Source organism: Furipterus horrens, unplaced genomic scaffold (assembly GCF_987537825.1).
Source record: "Furipterus horrens unplaced genomic scaffold, mFurHor1.1.pri manual_scaffold_1, whole genome shotgun sequence".
Classification (NCBI taxonomy): Eukaryota; Metazoa; Chordata; class Mammalia; order Chiroptera; family Furipteridae; genus Furipterus; species Furipterus horrens.
The window spans coordinates 115,128,323-115,151,060 of NW_028327171.1; the positions used below are offsets into that span (position 1 = coordinate 115,128,323).

General features: G+C 42.6%; 1 protein-coding gene across 6 annotated transcripts in view; it reads left to right on the forward strand.

Annotated features, from left to right (window-relative positions):
• Positions 1 to 10,247: 10,247 nt before the first annotated feature.
• SAP130 (Sin3A associated protein 130) overlaps positions 10,248 to 22,738 on the forward strand; it is a 120,279-nt gene continuing 107,788 nt past the window's right edge. For 2 of the 6 annotated variants that reach the window (XM_090278881.1, XM_090278895.1), the window contains exons 1-2: positions 10,248 to 10,414; positions 11,997 to 12,114. In XM_090278881.1, the coding sequence (XP_090135007.1) occupies positions 12,003 to 12,114 (112 nt within the window). In that variant the 5' untranslated portion in view covers positions 10,248 to 10,414; positions 11,997 to 12,002. Of the gene's footprint in view, positions 10,415 to 11,043; positions 11,215 to 11,996; positions 12,115 to 22,738 lie in introns of those variants that run through there. The other 4 variants (XM_090278893.1, XM_090278899.1, XM_090278900.1 and 1 more) reach the window with 3 other exon arrangements.

Consider the following 22,738-nt stretch of genomic DNA (forward strand, 5'->3'; position numbering starts at 1 on the left):
GCTTCCTGGCACTGGAACCCTGGGCTTGGGTGCCTGTTTTGGGGCTGGGATCCTTCACTCCTGTGATATCCCTGATGATTTTTATCCACCATATGTGGGTATGGAACCAGGCTGTTCCACATCTTTGCTCCTCCTACCAGTCATGATGTAGTTTATCTTTAACTCCACAGTTGTGGGATTTCCATTCAGCTCAATTTCAACAGTTCTGAATGATGGCTGTTTTATAGTTTAGTTGTAATTTTGATGTGGTTGTGTAAGGACAGAGCTGTATTTACCTACACCACCATCTTGACCGGAAGTCCCCTGGTCACTCTGGCTTAAGAGGTGTTTGTCCATCTCTCACCTGCAGCCTGATGAATTGGCCCGTTCCTGTTTCTGCTTCTATATGCTATCCCTGGCTGTACTTTTCTGTCTTATGGCTTCAGCCTGTTCCTGGCTCAGCTTTTCTTTATGGCTTTCATGGTGCTGAGACTTTTTAGATTCTGCCTTTTCTAATCTCTCTACATCACTTTCAAATTCTGGAGGGAATTGAGATTGTTGGTTTGCTGCATTCTTTCTAATGTGTACAGAACAGCCTATAGAATAGTTGCCCCAGGATCAGATGCCATCCTACACTTGGTGTATTCTTTTAGCTATTGCTGTATAGCAAATCACTACAAACTTAGCAGCTCAGAACAACATACATTTATCTCCTTTTCTGTGGATCTGGAATTCAGGCATATCTTAGCTCAGTCCTCTGCTCAGGTATCACAGATTGTAGTTATGGTGTCAGCTAAACTAGGTTCTCTTCTGGAAGCTTGTCTAAGGAAGAATTAGTTTCCAAGCTCACTGAAACCATTGGCAGAATTCATTTCCTTAATGTGTAAAAATGAGGATCCAGCCTCTTGTAGGTGTTTAGTTCCCTCAACTTCTGGAAGTTTCTTGCAGTTCTTACATGCCATCTGCTGTTTCTTGCTATGTGAACCACATAGCTATTTCATCAGGCCAGGTAGGAGTGTTTCTAGAATGAGTCTGGCATCAACACAGAGTTTTATATAATGTAACATGGTCAAGGAAAAAGTGACATCCCATCATTTTTGTTACATTCTATTGGTTAGACATGTTACCAGACAGGGGACCTGGCTCTGAGTGGGTATGCCTAGGGCCAGTCTGTAGTGAGTGGTTTCTTGAATTCATGTAGGAAAAATTTCACAAGTCTGGGTGACTATGAGGGTATGTTTATTGAAGCTGGGGACAGTGAAACAAGGAAGGGCCTAGGGTAGAAGAACCTAGGAAGAGCCTATGCTTGGCTACCTTAGTTCACTGGGAAATCAAAGAAAAGGGTATTGAGGACAGGTTCAGGGGATTAGCCTGGGGCAAACTGCCACTGCCCACTGCTCCCTTGATTACAAGCTTGTGGGGATTCTCAGAATTTAGGAAATGTGTGTCTGTGGGGGATGAAAAAGGGGAAGGAAAGGAGGCAAGGAATGGTGCTGGCTGCTCCCCAGAGGTAACTCACACACTGGGTCCTTTGTCTTGAGGACTTTATGTCTCTTGCATGAGGGACTCAAGGGAGGTCTCGGAGGAGGGTTTCTGCAGAATATTCACCACTTTTCCAGGTGTGTTCTTTCACAGTCATGGTCTCTACTGATTGGTCAGTACCAGGGAAAGAGGTCATCAGTCATAGCAGCTGGTCCTGGCATTGACCACCTGGTTTTGCTGCTTTTCTGGGCCAGGAGCTGAAATACAACTGAGATCTGGATGTTATCTTTAGTGAGGTGACCCCCTGTATCTCTGTAAATTGCTTGGCCAGTTTGTTCAGCAATCTGTCTGTTTCCTTATTTCACTTGTCCTAGCTTACTTGTCTGACTCAGGAAAAAAAAAAAATTACAGGTCCTGCAACATTCAGGTAAAAGAAATTGTACAAGAGCACAAACACAAGGAGAGGAGTTATGAGAGGTTATCATACAGTATGTCTGCTACACCTAACATAAGTGCATTTGGGGTAAGGGCAGTGGTACAGAATGTAGTGCCTGGAGGAGACAGATGCTGAGTTTGGCCAGTGAAGGCTATGAGAACAGCAGATGTAAGCAGGTTCAAAGCTTTATATCCATTATACGTGTAGTTCATTTAATCTATACAATCAGACTGAGATAAGTAATGTTATTCTCATTTTATGAATGAGTGAACTGGAAGAAACTAAGATTTCCCTGGCTGGGAAGTTGGCTAAGGGGAATATCTGGACCTAAAGGAACCTTTCTCTAGATAACCACACAGCAGATGTGGTGCCTTTTGGTGTCTTTGCTCATTGTTGTGTGCACAACATCATTTTTAAGAACCCAAAATACTCATAAGCCCCTGAAACTGGCTGGAGCTTGAATAATTGAGAAGTATGGAAGTTTCATCCTCATCAAAGCACAAAGAGGCTATCTTCAGAACACCAAGCTCAGTGGATGGGAATTCTAAGCCCTAGCAACACAACCACGAAACATCTGTTTTCCTTTGAGTGTGAGGAACTGGAGACTTGGGTGAATACAGCAGCAGAAACTGTCTGTCCCTAGCAACTAAGGCAAACTTAGTTTTTGTCCATGTACTATAATGTATTTGTCATTATAATCAGTAAACATTTACTGAATTCTTCCTGTTGATGAGAGATATGAAGATGAGTTATTTCTCCACTTACTACAAAGTAGTCAAAGTAATGCTAACAGGGGTACTGAAGAAGTTCCATGGAAGTATTCTGAAGGGTGTAGAAAGGAGAGGACAAGGAAGGTTTCTTGAAAAGTATAAATAATTTTCTTTTGTGGACCTTGAAAAAGAAGATACTTACTAAGAAGGGCTCCTCTTGGCTAACTAGGCTCAATATTAAACAAACAAAAAAACCAAAGCCTAGCAGCCATTTCTATACTCAGCCTCTCACAAATTTCAGGTAGAGGCCTACACTGAACTATCTGCTTCTGCATAATGCTGCCTGCCTGCCATCTGAGTGAGACATCATAAAGGAGTTCCTGTATTCGTAAATATTTCAAACAACAGGAATGAGGTTTTACCTATCCAATTGGAGCGGCACAGCTACATCCCCATCAACATCTTTACCAGTCAATCAGAGCAGCTCATTTCTGACCAACACAACAGTGCCTTTCAGACCAATCAAATTGTGAAGATTTGGAGTCCTTCTTTGCATGGAAATGACCAGAGACCAGGTGTGGGGATTTGTCTATATAAGCCAGCCCCTCTCTGGCTTCCAAAGCACACTTTCCCTTTCCTCTGAAAACTATGATTCTTTGGCTGAGCTGAAATACCTAAGATGTCTTGTTGGAGCAGACCAGTCGAAACCAGAGTTGATTGGCACAGAATGGAGCAGAGCAGATCTGTATAGCTGGAGAGGGCCTGGCTCCAGGGCTGCCTGGTCCCAGAACTGTTCTACAGCCATGCTATATCCAAATAGAGCTGTTTTGCACTGAGTAGTTTCCTTCTTCACCACACCCCAAACTGGGGTTCCTGTTGGCATTGAATTGTCACCAATGACCATCAATTCCCAATTTCCAGGTAGGCATTATGAAATTGGTAGCACTCTACCAGGTGACTGCTGAAGGTTGAGGCCTATAGAAGGCACTTCGGGTGTGGGCAAAAGCCTGGAGCCAAACTGTGTGGAGAATTGGTGGCATTATTGTTGACAGAGGATCCAATGTTTGAAGAAGTTAGAAGGAATAAATTATTAAGGCCTTTGAATACCAGGCTTAGAGGTTTGGAATATATTCTGAAGTTATTAGAACATCAGGAATGGGAAGGACACAAATTAATGCTTTAGAAAAACCGTGGAGAACAGATTGGGGGTAGAAGAGATTTGAGTGGGGATAGCACTCCTGTAATTCAGACAAGAAATAATGAAAGCCTGACCCAGGGCTATGGAAGGGACTGGAAAGGGCTATGGTGACTCTGAAAGATGGAAGAGTGGAAATAAGAATAAACTAAAGGTAGAGAAAAGTGGACTTCTGGTCAAGATAGAGGCAATAGGTAAACACACTTCACCTCTGCACACAGCTACAGCAAAATTACAACTTGACTACAAAACAAACATCACCCAGATTCATCAGGAAATCAAGCTGTATGGAAGTCCAACAACCAAGGATTTAAAGAAACCACATTCATCCAGATAGGTAGGAGGGGCAGAGATGCTGAGTTGTGTGGAGAGGTGGCGGAATGGGCAGTCCCACATTCACATATGGTAGATAAAAATCAGGAGGGACACCTTGGGAGCAAGCGATCCCAGCTCTAGACCAGATCACCCAGCCGAGGGTTCCAGCACCAGAAAGATAAGTCCCCACAACTGCTGACTGTAAAGACCAGTGGAAGTTGGTGCGGTGAAAGAAACTGTGGTTTTCTCAGGAGACTCCTCTTGAAGTGCCAGCAAAGGCCTTGGGACTTATGCAGACCCGTCCCCTCTGGATTCAGCACCAGGACAAAAGCTGGAAGGGTACAAGTGGCATATGCAGAGAAGGGAAGAAAGTGATGTGACTGGCAACAGGGTCAGTGCTGGGAGACAGCTTCCTCCTGGGCAATCTCCAGAGGCCAGGCAGTGGCATTCTACCCTTTCTGAGCACTCCCCTACACACAGCCACAAAGCAGGGAAATGGGTTGCCCCAGCCTGGCAATTACCTAAGGTTCTGCCCCACACAATTTACAGATGCTTTTTCTACAACCGGTCTCACTACTAAGACAGGGAGTCAAAGCAGCTCTACCTGATACACAGAAACAAGCACAGGCAGTCTGCCAAATTGAGGAGACAAAGGAATATGGCCCAAATAAAAGAAGAGAACAAAATTCCAGAAAAAGAACTAAACAAAATGGAGAAGCAACCTATCAGATGCAGAGTTCAAAACACTGGTTATGAGGATGCTAAAGGTAATCATGGGTACTGCAACAGCATAAAAAAAGACCCAGGCAGAAATGAAGGTTGCATTGAGATAAAGAAAAATCTACAAACCTGGCTGCTGTGGCTCAGTGGATTGAGCGTTGGTCTGAGAACCAAATGTCACTGGTTCGATTCCCAGTCAGGGCACATGACTAGGTTGCATGCCAGGTCCCCAGTTGGGAGCACATGAGAGGCAAACACACATTGATGTTTCTCTCCCTCTCTTTCTCCTTTTCCCTCTCTCTAAAAACAGATAAATAAAATTAAATTAAATTTAAAAAAAGAGAAAAGAAAAATCTACAAGGAACCAACAGCAGAGGGGATGAAGCCGAGAATCAAATCAACGATTTGGAATATAAAGAAGAAAAATGCATTCCATCAGACAGCAAAAAGAAAAAAGAATACAAAAAGACAAGAGTAGAATAAGGAGCCTCTAGGATATCTTTAAAGGTACCAACATACGAATCATATGGGTGCCAGAAGGAGAAGAGGAAGAATGGAAAATTAAAAACTTATTTGAAAAAATAATGAGTTGGCCAGGATGGAGGCCTAGATAGACATGCTGTGTCTCCCTCCACAACTAAGAAGAAATACAACTATCTCAGAACTAGAGACAACCAGAAGTTCCAAAATTTCAAGCTGCATGGAACTCCAACAAACAAAGATATAAAGAAGAAATACTCATCCAGACAGATAGGAGGGGGCAGAGCTGGAGTAGAGAGGACATGGTATGGTGGTGGCAGAAGCACAGTCACACATTTTAAAAAGTAGGAAGGGACACCTGGGGAATGCTCCCAGCACCAGACCAGACCATGCAGCTCATGGTTACAGGGCCAGGAGACTAAAAACTCATTGCTTCTGACTATAAAAACAAGTACAGGGTGAAGGAGGAAACTGTCAGTCTCTCAGCAGAGTCCGCTTGTTTACAGGGCCCCCACGGTCCTAGAACATCCACAGACCCACCCACTCTGGGAACGACAGCCAGGGCAACAGCTAAAGGGGCACCAGTCCCATACGGGAAGCGGGAGAAGTGCCTGGAAAAGGGGCAGGTGCTACAGCACCACAACGTGGTGAAACGGATTGCCCTGTGCTGACGAATACCTAAGGCTCCACCCTTACAACATAACAGATGCTACAACTCTACCTAAGACAAAGGCCAACAAATACGGAGCCTGTCAAGATGAGGAGACAGATAAGTATGGCCCCAAAGAGGGAACAGATCAAGGTTCCAGCGGGAGAACTAAGCAACGAGGAGATAGCCAACCTAACAAATATAGAGTTTAAAACACTGGTGATGAAGATGCTCACAGGCTTGACCGATATGCTTAAGTATGGCAAACAGGGGGAGAAGTGAAGGTTACGCTAAATGAAATGAAGGAAAATCCACCCAAAACCAATGGTGAAAGGAAGGAAACTGGGGTTCACATCAATGATTTTGAAAATAAGGAAGAAAAAAACAGTCAACTGGTACAGAATGAGGAAAGAATAGTTGAAATAAATGAGGAGAGGCTTAGGAACCTCTGGGACAACTTTAATCATGCCAACATCCAAATCATAGGGGTGCCAGAAAGAGAAGAAGAACAAGAAATTGGAAGCTTCTGTGAAAAAATAATGAAGGAAAAGTTCCCAAATATGGCAAAGGAAGTAGACATATAAGTCCAGGAAGCACAGAGTCCCAAAGAAGATAGACCCAAAGAGGACCACACCAAGACACATCATAATTAAAATTCCAAAAGTTAAAGATAAAGAGAGAATCTTAAAAGCAGCAAGACAAAAGAAGAGAGTTACTTACAAAGGATTGCCTATAAGATTATCAGCTGATTTCTCAAAACAAACTTTGCAGGCAAGAAGGGACTAGCAAGAGGTATTCAAAGTGATGAAAAGCAAGGACCTACAACCAAAATTACTCTATCCAGCAAAGCTATCATTTAGAATGGAAGAGCAGATAAAGTGCTTCCCAGACAAGGTAAAGCTAAAGGAGTTCATCATTACCAAGCCATTATTATATGAAATGTCAAAGGGACTTATTTAAGAAAAAGAAGATCAAAACTATGAACATTAAAATGAGAACTAACTACTATCAACAACTGAATCTAAGAAATAAAAACAAAATCCAACTAAGCAAACCAGAATAGGAATGGAATCATAGGTATGGGGATCATTTGGAGGGTTAGCAGCTGGGAGGGAGAAGGGGGAGAAATGAGGAAATGGTGCAGGAATTAAGAAGCATAATTGATTGGTAAAAAATAGGGGGAAGTTAAGAATAATATAGGAAAGGGTGAAGCCAAAGAACTTATATGCACGACCCACGGACATGAACTAAGAGGGGTGGGATTGCTGGTTGGAAAGGGGTGTACTGGGCAGAGCGAAGCAAAGCGAGAAGAGATTGGGACAACAGTAACAACACTATCAATAAAATATACTTTAAAACAAAAAAGAAAAATAAAAGAAAAGAAAAAAAGAAAGAGAAAACTAATTAAAGAAAACTTCCATAGTTTGGTGAAGAAAATAGACATACAAGTCGAGGAAGCACAGAATCCCAAACAAGTTGGATCCAAAGAGGACCACACCTAGACACATCATAATTAAAATGCCAAAGTTTAAAGATAAAGAGATAAAGAGAGAATCTTAAAAGCAGCAAGAGATAAGCAGAGAGATCCCTACAAAGGAGTTCCCATAGGTTATTAGCTGAATTCTCAAAAGAATCTTTGCAGGATAGAAGGAATTAGCAAGAAATATTCAAAGTGAAGAAAAGCAAGGACCTACAACCAAGTTTATTCTATCCGAAAAACTATCATTTAGAATAAAGTGTTTCCCAGACAAGGTAAAACTAAAGGAGTTCTTCATCACCAAGCCATTATTATATGATATGTTAAAGTGAACTATAATCAGAAAAAGAAGATCAAAACTATGAACATTAAAATTGCAACAAATTCACAACCATCAACAACTGAATCTAAAAAACAAACCAAGCAAACAACTAGAACAGGAACAGAATCATAGATATGGATATCACTTGGAGGGTTATAAGCTGGGAGTGGGAAGCGGGAGAATGGGGGAAAAAGGTGCAGGGATTAAGAAGTATAAATTGGTAGGTACAAAATAGACAGGGAGATGTTAAAAACAGTACAGGATATGGAGGAGCCAAAGAATTTATATGCATGACCCATGGACATGAACTAAGGAAGGGGATTGCTGGAGGGAATGGGGTATGGGGCAAAACAGGGCAAAAGGGTAAAATTGGGACAATTGTAATAGGATAATCAACAATATATTTTAAAAACAAAAACTAAAACTAAACTAAAGGCAGAGAGGATGGTGATGCCATTAACCAAACCCAGAAATCAGTTGGAGTAGAGATGAGGCAAACCAATAAAAGCACTCACTGTGTTGAATTTCAGGGGCTTGGAAGGCATTTGTTGATTATACCAATATAATAGCAGGTGGGACTGTAGGTGAAAACTCCAAGAGAGCTACCATGCAAATAAAATTGAGTCATTTTCAAGAATGATATTTGATAACAAGAGTGCATTTACCTAGTTAGGAAGATAGTATAGCATTAAAAGAGGGTTGGAGCCTCGTAGAATGCTATACAGTATTTGTGAAGCCTGGCTGGTTTGGCTCAGTGGCTTGAGCGTCGGCCTGCGAGCTAAGTGTCGCTGGTTCGATCTTCCAGTCAGGGCACATCAGAGAAGGAAAACTCTGACTCCAAAAAACCTCCGCTGCCTTGCGGCATACCTCTTCAGGGGAAAGGCTAAGGGAGTAAACCCCAACAGAAAATCCGGAGCCGGAGTCCCTAAGGCGGTTTGACGTTGTAGTCAACAGCGGCAACTCCTGCCGCGCACCTGAAGCCAAGCTGTATTGACTCCGTCTTTCCCTTGGACCCTTCAGCTGCGAAGAGAGGGGGGGTCTGCTGCATGGGCAACAGCAGACCCTCCATATCACCCTGCCCAGGCTCTGTAGCTTCAGCTTCACTGGAGAGGACACTCCAGCGTCATCGCAAGATGTCGATTCAACACGGGAGGAGACAGATACCGTGTCACTCCCGAGTCGGACTGCACAACCATTCTCAGCGGTGCAGATAGACTCTTAAGAAGCTACACCATCGTCTCTCGAGACGGACGGCTGCCGACGACGACGACGACGATTTGTGAAGCAGGATGTATAGTGGAGATTGATAGGATAAGTGGAATCAGGAAAGAGGGTGGTTATACAGGTCAAAGGAAGAACGTTTTAAAGAGGAATTATCATCATAAGCTACACAAGATGAGAACAAATGAAATACCACTGGGGGAAGTTGAGTAGGTCACCGACAAATTTTGGGGAGCATTTTGAGAAGGGCGGCCGGAGCAGAATCCATCAAGTGTGGAGACTGCTTAGAGGAGAGAGGAGGCTAAAGTATATTACAGCAGTACTTTAAGAAGAAATTTTATAAGGGAAGAAAGTGAGAAAGGAAAAAGACTTGAGGAAAGAGGAGGGGTATTTGAGACTCATCCTAGCAAGCAGTTATCTTACACAGCTAGGTGTGATAGGAAGAAGGGATTTGAGCCCAGTTTATTTCTTAACTACTCACAAATCTCCAGGCCTAAATTACTACCTGGGAAGGGAGCGCGGGGGTTCGTAATGTTTATTATCATACCCAAATTTTGCTTCAGCAGCCTTGGGTAGCACTTCTACAAGCGTGTAAACTCTTAATCCCCACCTCCTACCTATGGCCGCAACAAACAATACCATCCCCGTTCGCTTCTTTGTAATATGGAAAAACTGAGCAGGTCCACAGCGCCGAAGTCCAGTGCAAGGAACCGATCTCGGAGCCAGCCTGCTTTAACCAGGGGTGCTCGGCTCTGGGGCAGGCAAACCCGACAGTTTCCCCAGATCGGCGCCCCTGTCCTCCTACGAGGTTCAGGATTTGCCTTCCGTGGTCTTCAGTGGCGACATCAAGTCGCACAGCCAGCGCGTGAAGCCAGCCTCGTCAGGAAAACCCTCGCCCTTGCTATGGCTCCTTCACCCGCTGCAGCAGGCCTCCATTACCCTGTTCCCGCGCGGTACTGCCCTCGTGAAAAAGATAGCAAGTGCCTTTAGAGGAAGAAAAGGGGCGTGATTCACTCTTTTTACTATGTAAACGGAAAAGCAGAGCTAACTCTGGACAGCCAAGAGGAGTTGCCTAGCAGGAACGCCCGGAAGCCCCGCCCAAACCTGCCTCCTAGCGGCGGGGACTACATTTCCTAAGGACCTCCGCGGCTCGAGAGACAGACCCGTCCACTCTCCAGCTCACACTGGCGCTGATTGGCTTCCAGGAGGAGGGCAGGGCCTGTCCCAGCCTATAGATGAGGGGCTCGTTACGGCGGAGGAAGTAGCGGCGCTGGGCTGAGTGGTGGAGAGCAGAGTGGTCGCAGCCGGTCGGCGGTGGCGGCGGCGGCAGCAGCGGTAGCTCCGGATCCGAGAACACCCGTCCCACAGGCTGCGAGCGCACGGGAACGAGCTGGCGGCAGCGCGGTGGTCCCTCGGCGCAGCCCCCAGGTAATGGCGGGACAGGAACCCGAAGAGTGGAGGGGAGGAGACGAGGGGGCGGGGCGGCGGAGCTGGGCTGCAACGTCCCTCCCACTGCGCGTCCCCGGGGAAGGACAGCGGTGCTGTATCTCCCGCGCCTCAGACATAGGCTCTGTGGCGAGCTGGGCATGACAGTTGGGATGGCCGCAGGGGCCGGGTGTCCTGCAGCAAGAAAGGGAGAGGCGTTTTGTTGGTTCAGACGTATGTGGGCCGTAGTGGGTAAGCCGAGCGGCCGGGGCGAGAGGTTCGGGCTTGTAGCCTGGGAGTTTAGCTCCCTGAGGAGTTTAAAGTGATTCTTCACATCCGGGTCCTGCGCCCGCAGGGTTTAGACCCTACTGAGGTGGGGCCTCCCGGCTCTCCGCCCCACCTCGCCGGTAACGCTAGTCTTGCACTGCCATTGGCTCCGCCCCGAGGGGGTTGGAACTGCTAGGGTGAGGCTCGCGTCTGATTGGCTGGCAGTCAGCAGGAGGGTGGGGCAGGATCAGAGCGCGCAGGTCGCGGCAGATTGGTGCTGGATCTCGGTGACGCGCCCATCGTAGGGCCAATGGGCGGGCGGGGGAATTAGGGGCTGGTTCGAGGAAAGACTGGAACCTAGCGGCATCCGGGTGTACCCGTGAGCGGGCAAGGGGCTGGACAGCGGCAATTCCGAGGGTCGCTTCAGACCTGTCTGAGACTCCGGAGCCCCTCGCTGCCACCGAGATGGGTCCTCCGTAGCACCGCTAGCCCGGCGAGATGGAAGCGGGAGCGTCGGGTGGCGGGCGGCGGCGCAGGTAAAGAGACCCACATTTTGTCCTGGGGCTCCTTGAAACGTCTGTGCCCCGCCCCCAGACATAGTCTCAAAGACCCGACGTGTTTGGAAATCGTTCTCCGTTCTCCGCTGGGGGTTTGGGGTGGGGTGGGGTTGCGGCGACTCGGGGATGTCCTAGAGGGGACGCGGGTGGGGAGGTCGATTTAGGAGAAAGCGGTGGATGTCTCGGGGCCCTTTAGCTCAGTGGGGGGTCTGAAAGAGTAGGGAAAAGGAAATTCGTAAATGTAGGCCTGTGCAGAAAAAAGCATTTGAGGGTTCCTTTTCGATTAGGTCTTAATGTAAGTTTTCTGATTCATTCTTAGGGTAGGGCACCTCCCATCTGATTCCTCCTAAAGTCACTGATGACAGTACTCTGCACCCTGGAGTGAGGGTTAAGCCTTTTAAAGGGATTTGACATTTTCTATAAAACTTTACCCAGATATATATTTATTGTGTTTATGTATTGTAGCAGTTGTGCAGGATTATGTATTGACTTACGGTGTGGCAACTCATACGTATTTGTGGAGGGTCAGTATTTCCCAAGACCATATGAATGATTTTACTATTAATTGAACTTATATACATACAGAAATTACAGAATATAAATCATTTGTGCACTGTATATTGATCACTAGTAATTGTTTTAAATAAATAATGCTGCATTTGCTTCTGAGGGAATGTATAAGTACTAAAGATGCTTTAATTTTTCATTATAGATTATAATCTCAAAATCCTGTAATAACTATATGACTGTATGCACTGCAGGTGGAAATGAGTTCTCAACAGTTTCCTCGGTTAGGAACTCCTTCCACTGGGCTAAGCCAGGCTCCTTCACAGATTGCAAACAGTGGTTCTGCAGGATTGATAAACCCAGCAGCTGCAGGTGAGATCTGTGATATTCTTCTATATTGCTTCCTGATAAGAATATTGCCAGTGTTCTAATTAGCAAATTCCTTGTGAGATTTTAGTAAATACTAGAGTATCAAATTTAAAGAAAAGATATATCGCAATTCTTATTTAAATTTAAGCAACACTTTTTCCTGTTTTAATCACTTCAGTCACGTATACTAGAGTATACGTGAAAGTTATAGTAAAGCATGCCTACCAAAATTATTTTTAAAATGTATTAATGTCTTCTCATTTAAAGTCCAGAGATATGGTAATAAGAGCCCAAAGGTGTGTAAGGCATAGAAGTTGCTTTAGAGGTGAGGGAGCTGGTAAATATCCTACCTACAATATCCAGGACAGTTCCCTCACAACAAAGAATCCAATTAAATTAACAGTGCTGAAGTTGAATAACTCCAAATAGTCTCATTCTTTCTAGATATTTTTTTTAAAAAAAGGGCACTGCGAAGTGGAGTAAAATGCTCCTGTTTCTATTTCTTTTTCTCCACTATCTGATTGCTATGTTCATTATCATGGTAAATGCTAACACTACTCATTGCTCAAACCGGAACTCGGGCATCATCTTTAATTAGCCTCTCTTTGTCTCTTGCCTATGAGCTATGGCCCTTTTTCTAAAGTTCCAGCCTCATTTTCCATTGCTTTGCTTCCCTTCTACCAACTCAGTTTTTGTTACAAATTATTTTAGTTATGTGTACTCTTGAAGTAACTACAATCTATTCTATGCCTCCTGCATAATAGTAGCTACTCATATTTTCTGATATTTTCTGAATGCATGATAAAAAGTTCTCACCTTTCTTGACCTTGAAAATTTACACATTGTGTTCCTTTTGCCACAGTCTTCCTTCTTCCTTGTCAATACTCAATTATCTGGATAATTCCTCATCTTCTTGAGGTTTTGAGTCATATATCACTTTCTCTAGGAAGTCTTTGCTAACTCCCATCATCCACAGTTGAGGTTAGGTCCTCCTAGAATCAAAGCCAGGATTATGTCTGTCTCATGCACTTTTGAATGTTTTATACTTGCTGCATAAAGTAGGGCACAAAATAGTGGTCAACCAGTTCTTGTAGAGTCACTTTAAAGAGCCTTACACCTTAAATATTTTTAACACTGTTTTGTCCTTGATATAAGTTCACAACAGAATAATTTAGGAACATAGCTAAGAGGAATATATTTGAACATCTGTCCTTTTCAAGGAGTTATATAGTTCATTTTAAAAGCCATCAGCAATAATTGCCCTCAAATTTTGTTGAGAAGAAAATCATTGACTTAGACCAAAATTGTCTATAATTTCATTTCTGATAAAGTGTGTTTTTCCTCAGTTGCTTGAACAACAACAACTAAAAGGTTTCTATAAGCAATGCTTTCTACTGTCTTTATCAGAAGAAGTAGTTTGGGATGCTGAGCAGGTCAGGATTTCAGATACATATTCTAAGTACAGAAGTAAAGATAGCAACAGTTCTCTACTTTAAGATTCTATTATGGTAAAAATAAACTGAAATTGAGTACTCCAAATGTCTAGAAAGAAATGATGAGTGGTTCCAAAAATAGTTTTAATGGGAGATGGTCAGTACATTATATGATTTTTAAAAATCCTTGATGAGGATATGTTTATTGACTTTATTTCATTTTATTTATTTTTTGGAGAAGGGTTATCTTTTTAAACTTATTTTTTATTGTATTTTTTTCGCATTACCATTTTTCCCACTTAGACTCTCCCCGTCCACAATCACGACACAGTTGTCCATATCCATGAGTCCTTTTTCCCTATCACTCGCCTCCCTTTCCTGGAGCTATCCGCCTGCTTTCTGTATGTGAGTCTGTTTCTACTTCTTAGTTCAGTTTATTCATTAGATTCCACATATGAGTGAAATCATATGGTACTTGTTTTCCTCTGACTGGCTTATATAATTTCACATAATGTTCTCTGGATTCATACATGAAGTTGCAATGGGTAAAATTGTGTTCTTTTTTTAAGACAGTAGTATACCATTGTGTAAATGTCCCGTGTTGTGGTGGTGGTGGGGGGGGTTTTGAATATGAGAATGCAGGATTTAATTTGTAACAGTTTCTCTTAATTCTCTTTTCTATGAATAATCTATTTTTATTTCATAATTTTTTCATTGTCTATTACAGTTGTGCCATTTTTATCCCATTGCTCTCCCCTGCACTGCCCATGTACCCCCTTCTTCCATAGTCAATCCCCACCCTGTTGCCCATGTCCATGGATCATTTATACTATTTCCTTGACTAGACCCTTCTCCTTCTTTCTGACCTTCTCCCCCTCTCCCTTCTCCTCAGGATACTGTCAGTCTTTTCCTTCTTTTCATGCCTCTGCTTTTATTTTGCTCATTTGTTTGCTTTGTTCATTAAGTTCCTGTTTTAGACGAGATCATACGGTATTTTGTCTTTACTGCCTGCCTTATTTCATAACCATAATACTCTCCAGTTCCATCCATGTTGTTGCAAATGGTAGGAGTTCCTTCTTTCTTTCTGCTTTATAGTATTCCATTGTGTAAATGTACCACAGTTTTTGATTCACTAATCCACTAATGGGCACTTAGGTTGTTTCTAGCACTTTGCTATTGTAAATAGCACTCTTGTGAACATAGGGGTGCGTAGGTTCTTCTGAATTTGTGTATCAGGATTGTTTGGGTATAATCCTAGCAATGAAATTGCTAGATCAAAAGGCAGTTCCATTTTTAGTTTTTTGAGAAAATTCCATACTGTTTTCCACTGTGGCTGCAGCAGTGTGTATTCCTGCCAACAGTGCACTAGGGTTCCCTTTTCTCTGCATCCTCACCAGCACTTGTTGTTTGTTGATTTGTTAATGATGGTCCTTCTGACCAGTGTGAGGTGGTATCTCAGGGTTGTTTTCATTTGCATCTCTTTGATGACTAGTGCTGTTGAGCATCCTTTCATATGCTTATGGGCCCTCTGTATGTCCTACTTGGAGAAATGTCTGTTCAGATCCTTTGCCCATTTTTAATTGGATTGTCTGTCTTCCTGGTGTTAAGTCATATAAGATCTTTATATATTTTGGAGATGAAACCCTTGTCCGAGGTATCATTGGCAAATATGTTTTCTCATAAAGGTGGTTCCCTTTTCATCATACTGATGTCTTCTTTAGCAGAGCAGGAACTTTTTAATTTGATATAATCACATTGGTTTGTTCTTTCCTTTATTTCCCTTGCCCTAGGATATCTAGCTGTGAAAATATTGCTGTGTAAAATATCTGATATTTTCCTGCCTATGTTTTCCTCTAGGACTTCTATGGTGCCACCATGTACATCTAAGTCTTTTATCCATCTTGAATTTATTCTGGTGTGTGGTGCAAGTTGGTGGTCTAGTTTCATTTTTTTTTTTTTTTTTGCATGTCCCTGTCCAGTTCTCCCAAAATCATTTGTTGAAGAGGCTATTTTCACTTCATTTTATGATCCTTATACCCTTTTTCAAGTATTAATTGACAGTAGAGATCTGGATTTATTTCTGGACTCTATTCCATTGATCTATCTGTGTTCTTATGCCGTTACAGTAGCCTTTTAATATAGTTTGATATCAGGTGTGATTCTTCCTGCTTTGTTCTTTTTTCTCAAGATTGCTGAGGCTATTTGGTGTCATATTTGGTTCCATATAAATTTTTGAAATATTTCTTCTAGGTCTGTGAAATATGCCACTGGTATTTTAATAGGGATTGCGTTGAATCTATAAATTGCTTTGGGTACTGTAGACATTTTAATGATGTTATTTCTTCCCATCCATGAACACGGTATAGTCTTCCATTTATGTGTATCTTCCTTAATTTCTTTCTTCAGTCCTCTGTAGTTTCTTGGGTACAGGTTTTAACTCCTTGGTTAAGTTTATTCTTAAGTACTTTATTTTTTCTTGTTGCTGTAGTAAGTAGGAATTTTTTTCTAGTTTCTATCTCTGATATTTCCTTGTTGGTGTACAGAAATGCCTTCGATTTTTGAGTATTGATTTTGTACTCTGCTATTATCCAAATTCACTTATTAGGTCGAGTAGTTTTTTTGGTGAAGATCCTGAGGTTTTCTGTGTATACTATCATGTCATCTGAAAATAATGACAGTTTTACTTCCTTCTTTCCAGTTTGAATGCCTTTTATTTCCAATTGTTGTCTGGTCAGTGTGCTAAAACTTCTAGTACTATGTTGACTGAGAGTGGCAAAAGCAGACACCCTTGTCTTGTTCCTCACCTTAGGGGGATAGCTTTCAGTTTTTATGCATTGAGTATGATTTTGGCTGCAGGTTTCTCTTTATGTGGCCTTTATCATGTTGAGGTATGCTCCATCTATTCCCACTACGCTGAGTGTATTTTTTTTTTCTCTCTTTTTTTAAATGTGTTTTATTGATTATACTGTTACAGTTGTCCCAATTTTCTTCCCTCTGCTCCCCTCCACCCGGTGGCCCCCCTCCCTCCAGTCCTCCCCTCCTTTTAGTCCATGTCCATTGGTTGTGCATATAGTTCTTCTCAGCCTCTTCGTATCTTCTCCATTCCCTCCTGCTATGCTTAATTCCTGTACCATCTCCCTCCCTTTAACCCTGCTGACTTCCCCCCAATATGCTCCCCATACCTATAGTTCTTTTTCCACTCTCGTTGCCTATTCACTTTGCCTTTGTTTCAATCCCCTAGCTTCTGTTGTTGTTTCTTGTGATAACAGTTCTCATTTTAGTGTTCATAGTTTTGATCCTCCATTTTCTAAACAAGTCCCTTTAACATCTCATATAATCGTGGTTTGTATCTAATGAACTCCTTCAGTTTTATTTTGTCCTGGAAACACTTTCTCTGCCCTTCTATTCTGAATGACAGCTTCGCTGGATAGAGTATTCGTGGCCGTAGGTTTTTGATTTTCATTACTTTGAATATTTCTTGCCATTCCCTTCTTGCCTGCAGGGTCTCCCTTGAGAAGTCAGCTGATAGTCTAATTGGGACCCCTTTGTACATGATTCTTTTCTTCTCTCTTGGCTGCTTTTAAGATTCTCTCTTTATCTTTAACTTTTGACATTTTGATTATAATGTGTCTTGGAGTGGTTCTCCCTGGGTCCAGTTTTTCTGGAACTCTCTGTGCTTCCTGGACCTGTAAGTTTATTTCCTTCCCCAAGTTAGGGAAGTTCTGCTTTATTATATTTTCACTTAATTTTTCAATTTCTAGTTCATCTTCTTCACCCTCTAGCAAACCAATCATTCTTATGTTTGGACTTTTATAGCTGTCCCAGAGGTTTCTGATCCTCTCCTCATTTTCTTTGCTTCCTGTTTCCTCTCTCTGCACTGGTTGACTATTTGTTCTTTCTCTATGTTCCAGTTTGTTGATTTCAACTCTGGATTTTATTTCCTCACCAGTGTTTTTCAATCCTTTCTCATCTTTTTCCAAATCTTCTGTTAATTCTGTAAGCCACCTGATAACAGTGGCCCTGAACTGAGCCTCTGACAGGTTTCTTATTTGTTCATCTGTCAGATTCTTCATCTGTTGCCTAGTGAGCTGCGCCACCGGGATTTCTATAGTTGTCTGCCTCATTTTGACAGATGCGTTTTGCTTTCTTGGGCCGACTGTAGGGGGCGGAGCCTGTGTACTCATAACAACCCAGCAACCAGCAGCGATCCGCAACCTTTTTCACCGCGCTATGGCCCTTTGTCGTCACTACCCAGCAACCAGCGGCCGTCCAGCAACCTTTTTCACTGCACTGTGGCGCTTTGTTGTCACTGCCCAGTGACCGGTGGTGATCTGCAACCTATTTTGCAACACTGTGGCGCTTTGTGTGGGGGCGGGGGTCCAAGATGGATTCTTGCTGTTATGCAGCTAGGAGACCAGGATCTGTCTTCCGCCCTCTGGGCCTCACCTCCGAGGTGATATGGTGGCTGCTTTTCCCAGCGTTGGGGTCGCGAGCTACCGGGACTCGACTGCAGCCGGGATTGCTCTCCCTGCTTCTGTCCCTGGTGCTACCGCAAACAGCACCGCCTGATTCGCTCTTCTTACCTGCCCGAAGAGCGCTGCTGGTTTATAACTTTGTACTTGGGCTTCCGTGTAGTTTTATTTTCTGGAATTTCTAGTTATCTTTTGTTTTGCAGTAGTTGTATTCCTCTCTAGTTGTAGAAGGAGACTGAGCATGTCTGTCTAAGCCTCCATCTTGGCCCTCATTCCTGCAAAGTGTTTTAATCATAAATAGGTGCTGTACTTTATCAAATGCTTTTTCCGAATCTATTGATATGATCATGTGATTTTTATCTTACATTTTGTTTATGTGGTGTATTACGTTTATTAATTTGCAAATATTGTACCATTCTTGTATCCCTGGGATGAATCCCCCTTGATTGTGGTTTATGATCTTTTTAATGTATTACTGGATCCGGTTTACCAATATTTTGTTGAGTATTTTAGCATCTATGTTCATCAGTAATATTGGCCTGTATTTTTCTTTCTTTCTTGTATCTTGTCTTGGTTTTGGAATTAGGAAATACTGACCTCATAGAAAGAATTTGGGAGTCTTCTCTCTTCTTGGATTTTGGAATAGTTTAAGAAGGATAGGAGTTAGTCCTTCCTTAAATATTTGTTAAAATTTACCTGTGAAGACATGTGGCCTGGTGCTTTTGTGTGCTGAGATCTCATTGTTAACCCATTCATTATTTAGTAGGATGTTATTCAGTCTCCATGAATTTGAATGTTTTTAAGTTTGTTTTTTGAGGTTGGTTTCTAGTTTCAAGCTGTAGTGATCTGAGAAGATCCTTGATATGATTTCAATTTTTTTTAAATTTGTTGAGGTTTGTTTTTTATCCTACCATGTGCTTTGTCTTTGAGAATGTTCCATGTGCATTTGAAAAGAATGTATATTTTGCTTCTTTGGGGTGAAATGTTCTGTATGCACCACGTAGTTCATTTGCTCAACAGCGTTGTTGTTCAGTGCCTCAATAATCTGGGTGTTTCTTTACTTGGAATATATGTCCATTCTTGACATTGGGGTATTGAAGTCCTCTACTGTGAATGTGTTGCTGTTGAAATCCTTCTTCACTTCCAAGATTTTCCTTATTTAGGTGATCCTGTGTTGTGTGCATATATGTTTACCAGGGTTATATCTTCTTGATGAATTGTTCCCTTAGATATTATGAAATATCCTTCTTTGTCTCTTGTTATGGCCTTTTTTTTAAAACATATTTTATTATGTTGTTACAGTAGTTCTATATTTTTCCCGTTTGCTCCCCTCCGCCCAGTACCCCCTTTCCCTCCAGTAATCCCACTCTGCTTAGTTCATGTCTATGGGTCATACATATTAGTTCTTTGGCTTCATCCTTTCCTATATTATTCTTAACTTTTCCCTGTCTATTTTGTACCACCCAATTATGCTTCTTAATCCCTGCACCATATCTCCATTTCTCCCCCTCCCCCTCCCGGCTGACAACCCTGCAAATGATCCCCATACCTCTGATTCTGTTCCTATTCTGGTTTGCTTAGTTGGATTTTGATTTTATTTTTTAGACTCAGTTGTTGATAGTTGTGAGTTTGTTATCATTGTAGTGTTCATAGTTTTGATCTTCTTTTTCTTAAGTAAGTCTCTTTGACATTTCATATAATAATGCCTTGGTGGTGATGAGCTCCTTTAGCTTTACCTTGTTTGGGAAGCACTTCATCTGCCCTTCCATTTCAAATGATAGCTTTGCTGGATAGAGTAGTCCTGGTTGTAGGTTGCTTTTCATCACATTGAATACTGCTTGCCAGTCCCTTTCTGCCTGCAAAGAGTTCTTTGAAAAATCAAGTGATAGTCCTATAGGCAACCCCCTGTAGGCAACTCTGCCTCTCTCTTGCTGCCCCCAGGACTCTGTCTTTATCTTTCACTTTTGGAATCTCAATCATGATACGTCCTGATGTGGTCCCCTCTGGGTCCAGCTCGCCTGGGACCCTCCGTGATTCCTGGATCTGTATGTCCATCTCCTTCGAAAAATTTGGGAAGTTTTCCTCATTTTTTTCAATTCTTGCTTCCTCATTCTGCATTGGTTGACTGTTTCTTTTTTTCCTTATGTTCCAAATCATTGATTTGAACCCCGGTTTCCTTCCCTTCACCATTGGTTTTGTGTGGATTTTCCTTCGTTTCACTTAGCATAGCCTTGACTTCTTCTCTTATGCGTTTGCCGTACTGAGGCATATCTGTCAAGCCTGTGAGCATCTTTATCACCAGCGTTTTGAATTCTTTGTTAGGTTGTCTATTTCCTCATCTGTTAAGTTGGCTATCTCCTTGTCACTTAGTTCTCCCACTGGAACCTTGATCCGTTCCCCCTTTGGGCCATACTTCTCTGTCTCCTCATTCTGACAGGCTCCTGTGTTTGTTTGCCTCTGCATCCCAGGTAGAGCTGTCACTCCTGTTATGTTGTAAGGGATGGAGCCTTAGGGATTCGTCAGTACAGGATGACCTGTTTCACCATGTTTTGGCACTGTATGTGGGAGAGGGGTCTCAGTGGGAACAATACCACCTCCCCAGCACTTGCCCCTTTTCCAGGCACCTCTCCCACTTCCATACTGGACTGGCACCCGTCTACCTGCTGCCCTGACTCTTGTTTCCCTAGTGGCTGGATCTGTGATGTTCTAGGTCCGTGGGGCCGTTGAAACAGGGAGAATCTGCTGAGATCAGCAGTTTATTCCTCCACCCCAACCCCCACTGGTCTGCACGGTCAGAGCAATGAGGCTTGATTTTCCTAGGTTCTGGAACCGTGAGCTGCAAGGTCCAATGAGGAGCTGGGAACACTCCCCAGGTGTCCCTCCTGACTTTTTAAAACGTGTGACTGTGCTTTCCGCTGGCCTGCTGCTACTACCACCACATCGTGTCCTCTCCACCCGGCTCCACCCCTCCTACCTGTCTGGATTAGTATTTCTTCTTCATGTCTGTACTGGACTTCCGTGCAGTTTGATTTTTCTAGAATTTCTGTTTGTTTTTAGTTTTGAGGTAGTTTTATTCCTTCTTAGTAGTGGAGGGAGACACAGTGTGTCTGTCTACGCCTCCATCTTGGCCGGAAGTCCTTCTTGTTATGGCCCTCATTGTGAAATCTGTTTTGTCTGATATAATTATTGCTACCCCAGATTTTTTATTTTTAATGTCTTTTTGCTTGAAATATTTTTTTCCATCCTTCCACTTTCAGTCTGTGTAGGTCTTTTGTTCTGAGGTGGGTGTCTTGTAAACAGGATATACGTGTATCATGTTTTCTTATTCCCTCAGCTATCCTATGTCTTTTGATTGGAACATTTAATCCATTTACATATATGGCTGTTATTGATAGGTAGTTATTCATTTTGGTTTTTTTCCTTTGCACATGTGTTCCTCTCTGTTTTTTCATAATCTCATAGGAGCCCCCTTAGCATCTCTTGCAATGCTGGTTATGTGGAGATGTATTCCACAAGCCTTCTTCTGTCTGGGAAAGTCCTTGTTTCCCCTTTCCATTTTGAATGAGAGCCTCACGGGATATAATAGTCTTGGTTGTAGTCCTTTGCTTTTCATCGCTTGGAATATTTTTTGCCATTCCCTCTGGCTAGTAGTGTTTCTGTTAAGAAAACAGCAGATAGATAGCCTTATTGGCACTCCCTTGTATGTTTTTAGCTGTTTCTATCTTGCTGCCTTCAGGATTCATATTTTTTTCTTGAATTTTGCCATTTTAATTATGATGTGTCTTGGAGTGGGCCTCTGTGGGTTCATCTTCATTGTGACCCTCTGCTTCCTGGACTTCTTTGACTTTCTCTCATCAAGTTAGGGAACTTTTCTGTCATTACTTTTTTAAACAGGTTTTCTCTCCCTTGCTCCTCTTCTCCTTCTGGTATCCCTGTGATATGGGTATTATTATGTTTCATGTCCTGCAGCTCTCTTAAGCCCTCTTCATTCTTTTTAATTATTTTCTTTTTCTTATTTTGCACTATCTAGGAATTTTTTGGTACATTTTCTTCCAGCTTCCTAATCTGATCCTCTGCTTCATCAGCCTGATTTTGATTCCTTCTACTGTGTTCTTCAATTCAGAAATTGTATTCTTCATTTCCTCCTGGCTCTTATTGATAGTTTCTATGTCATTTTTAATGCTGGTGTAGTTTGAAATAAATTCCTTATAGTTTCCCTGGACTGCTTTTGTAGTTTCCCTGGAGTTCTTTGTAGTTTTCTCTGAGTTTGCTGAGTTCATTGAGCTTCCATATAACTATTATTTTGAATACCATGTCTGATAGTTTGCTTGCTTCTATTTCATTTGGCACTCTTTCTGGGGATTCTTCCTTTCCTTTCAATGAGCGTTTGTTTCTTTCCTCCTCATTTTTGGTGACTCTTCTTGTTTCAGTTTCTTAGATTGGTCTCCTTTTACTTCCTGTCTTGTGGTGTGACCTTATGTGGTGGTAGATGTGTGATTCAGTGGTGTAGTCTCTTTGATCTCTTTACCTGATGCTCTTGGTTTGCCCTTTGTGCCATTTATTTGGAGTGTCTTTTTGTACTTGGTATTGTTGTTGTTTTGTGCTTTGGTGGGTCCTTCCCTCCAGCTAGCTGATGGAGAATCACTCCATCCACTACATCTTGTGTACTGTTTGGAGGTGCTGTCAAAAAAAAACCACACAACCCAGGCAGTAAATCCTCAC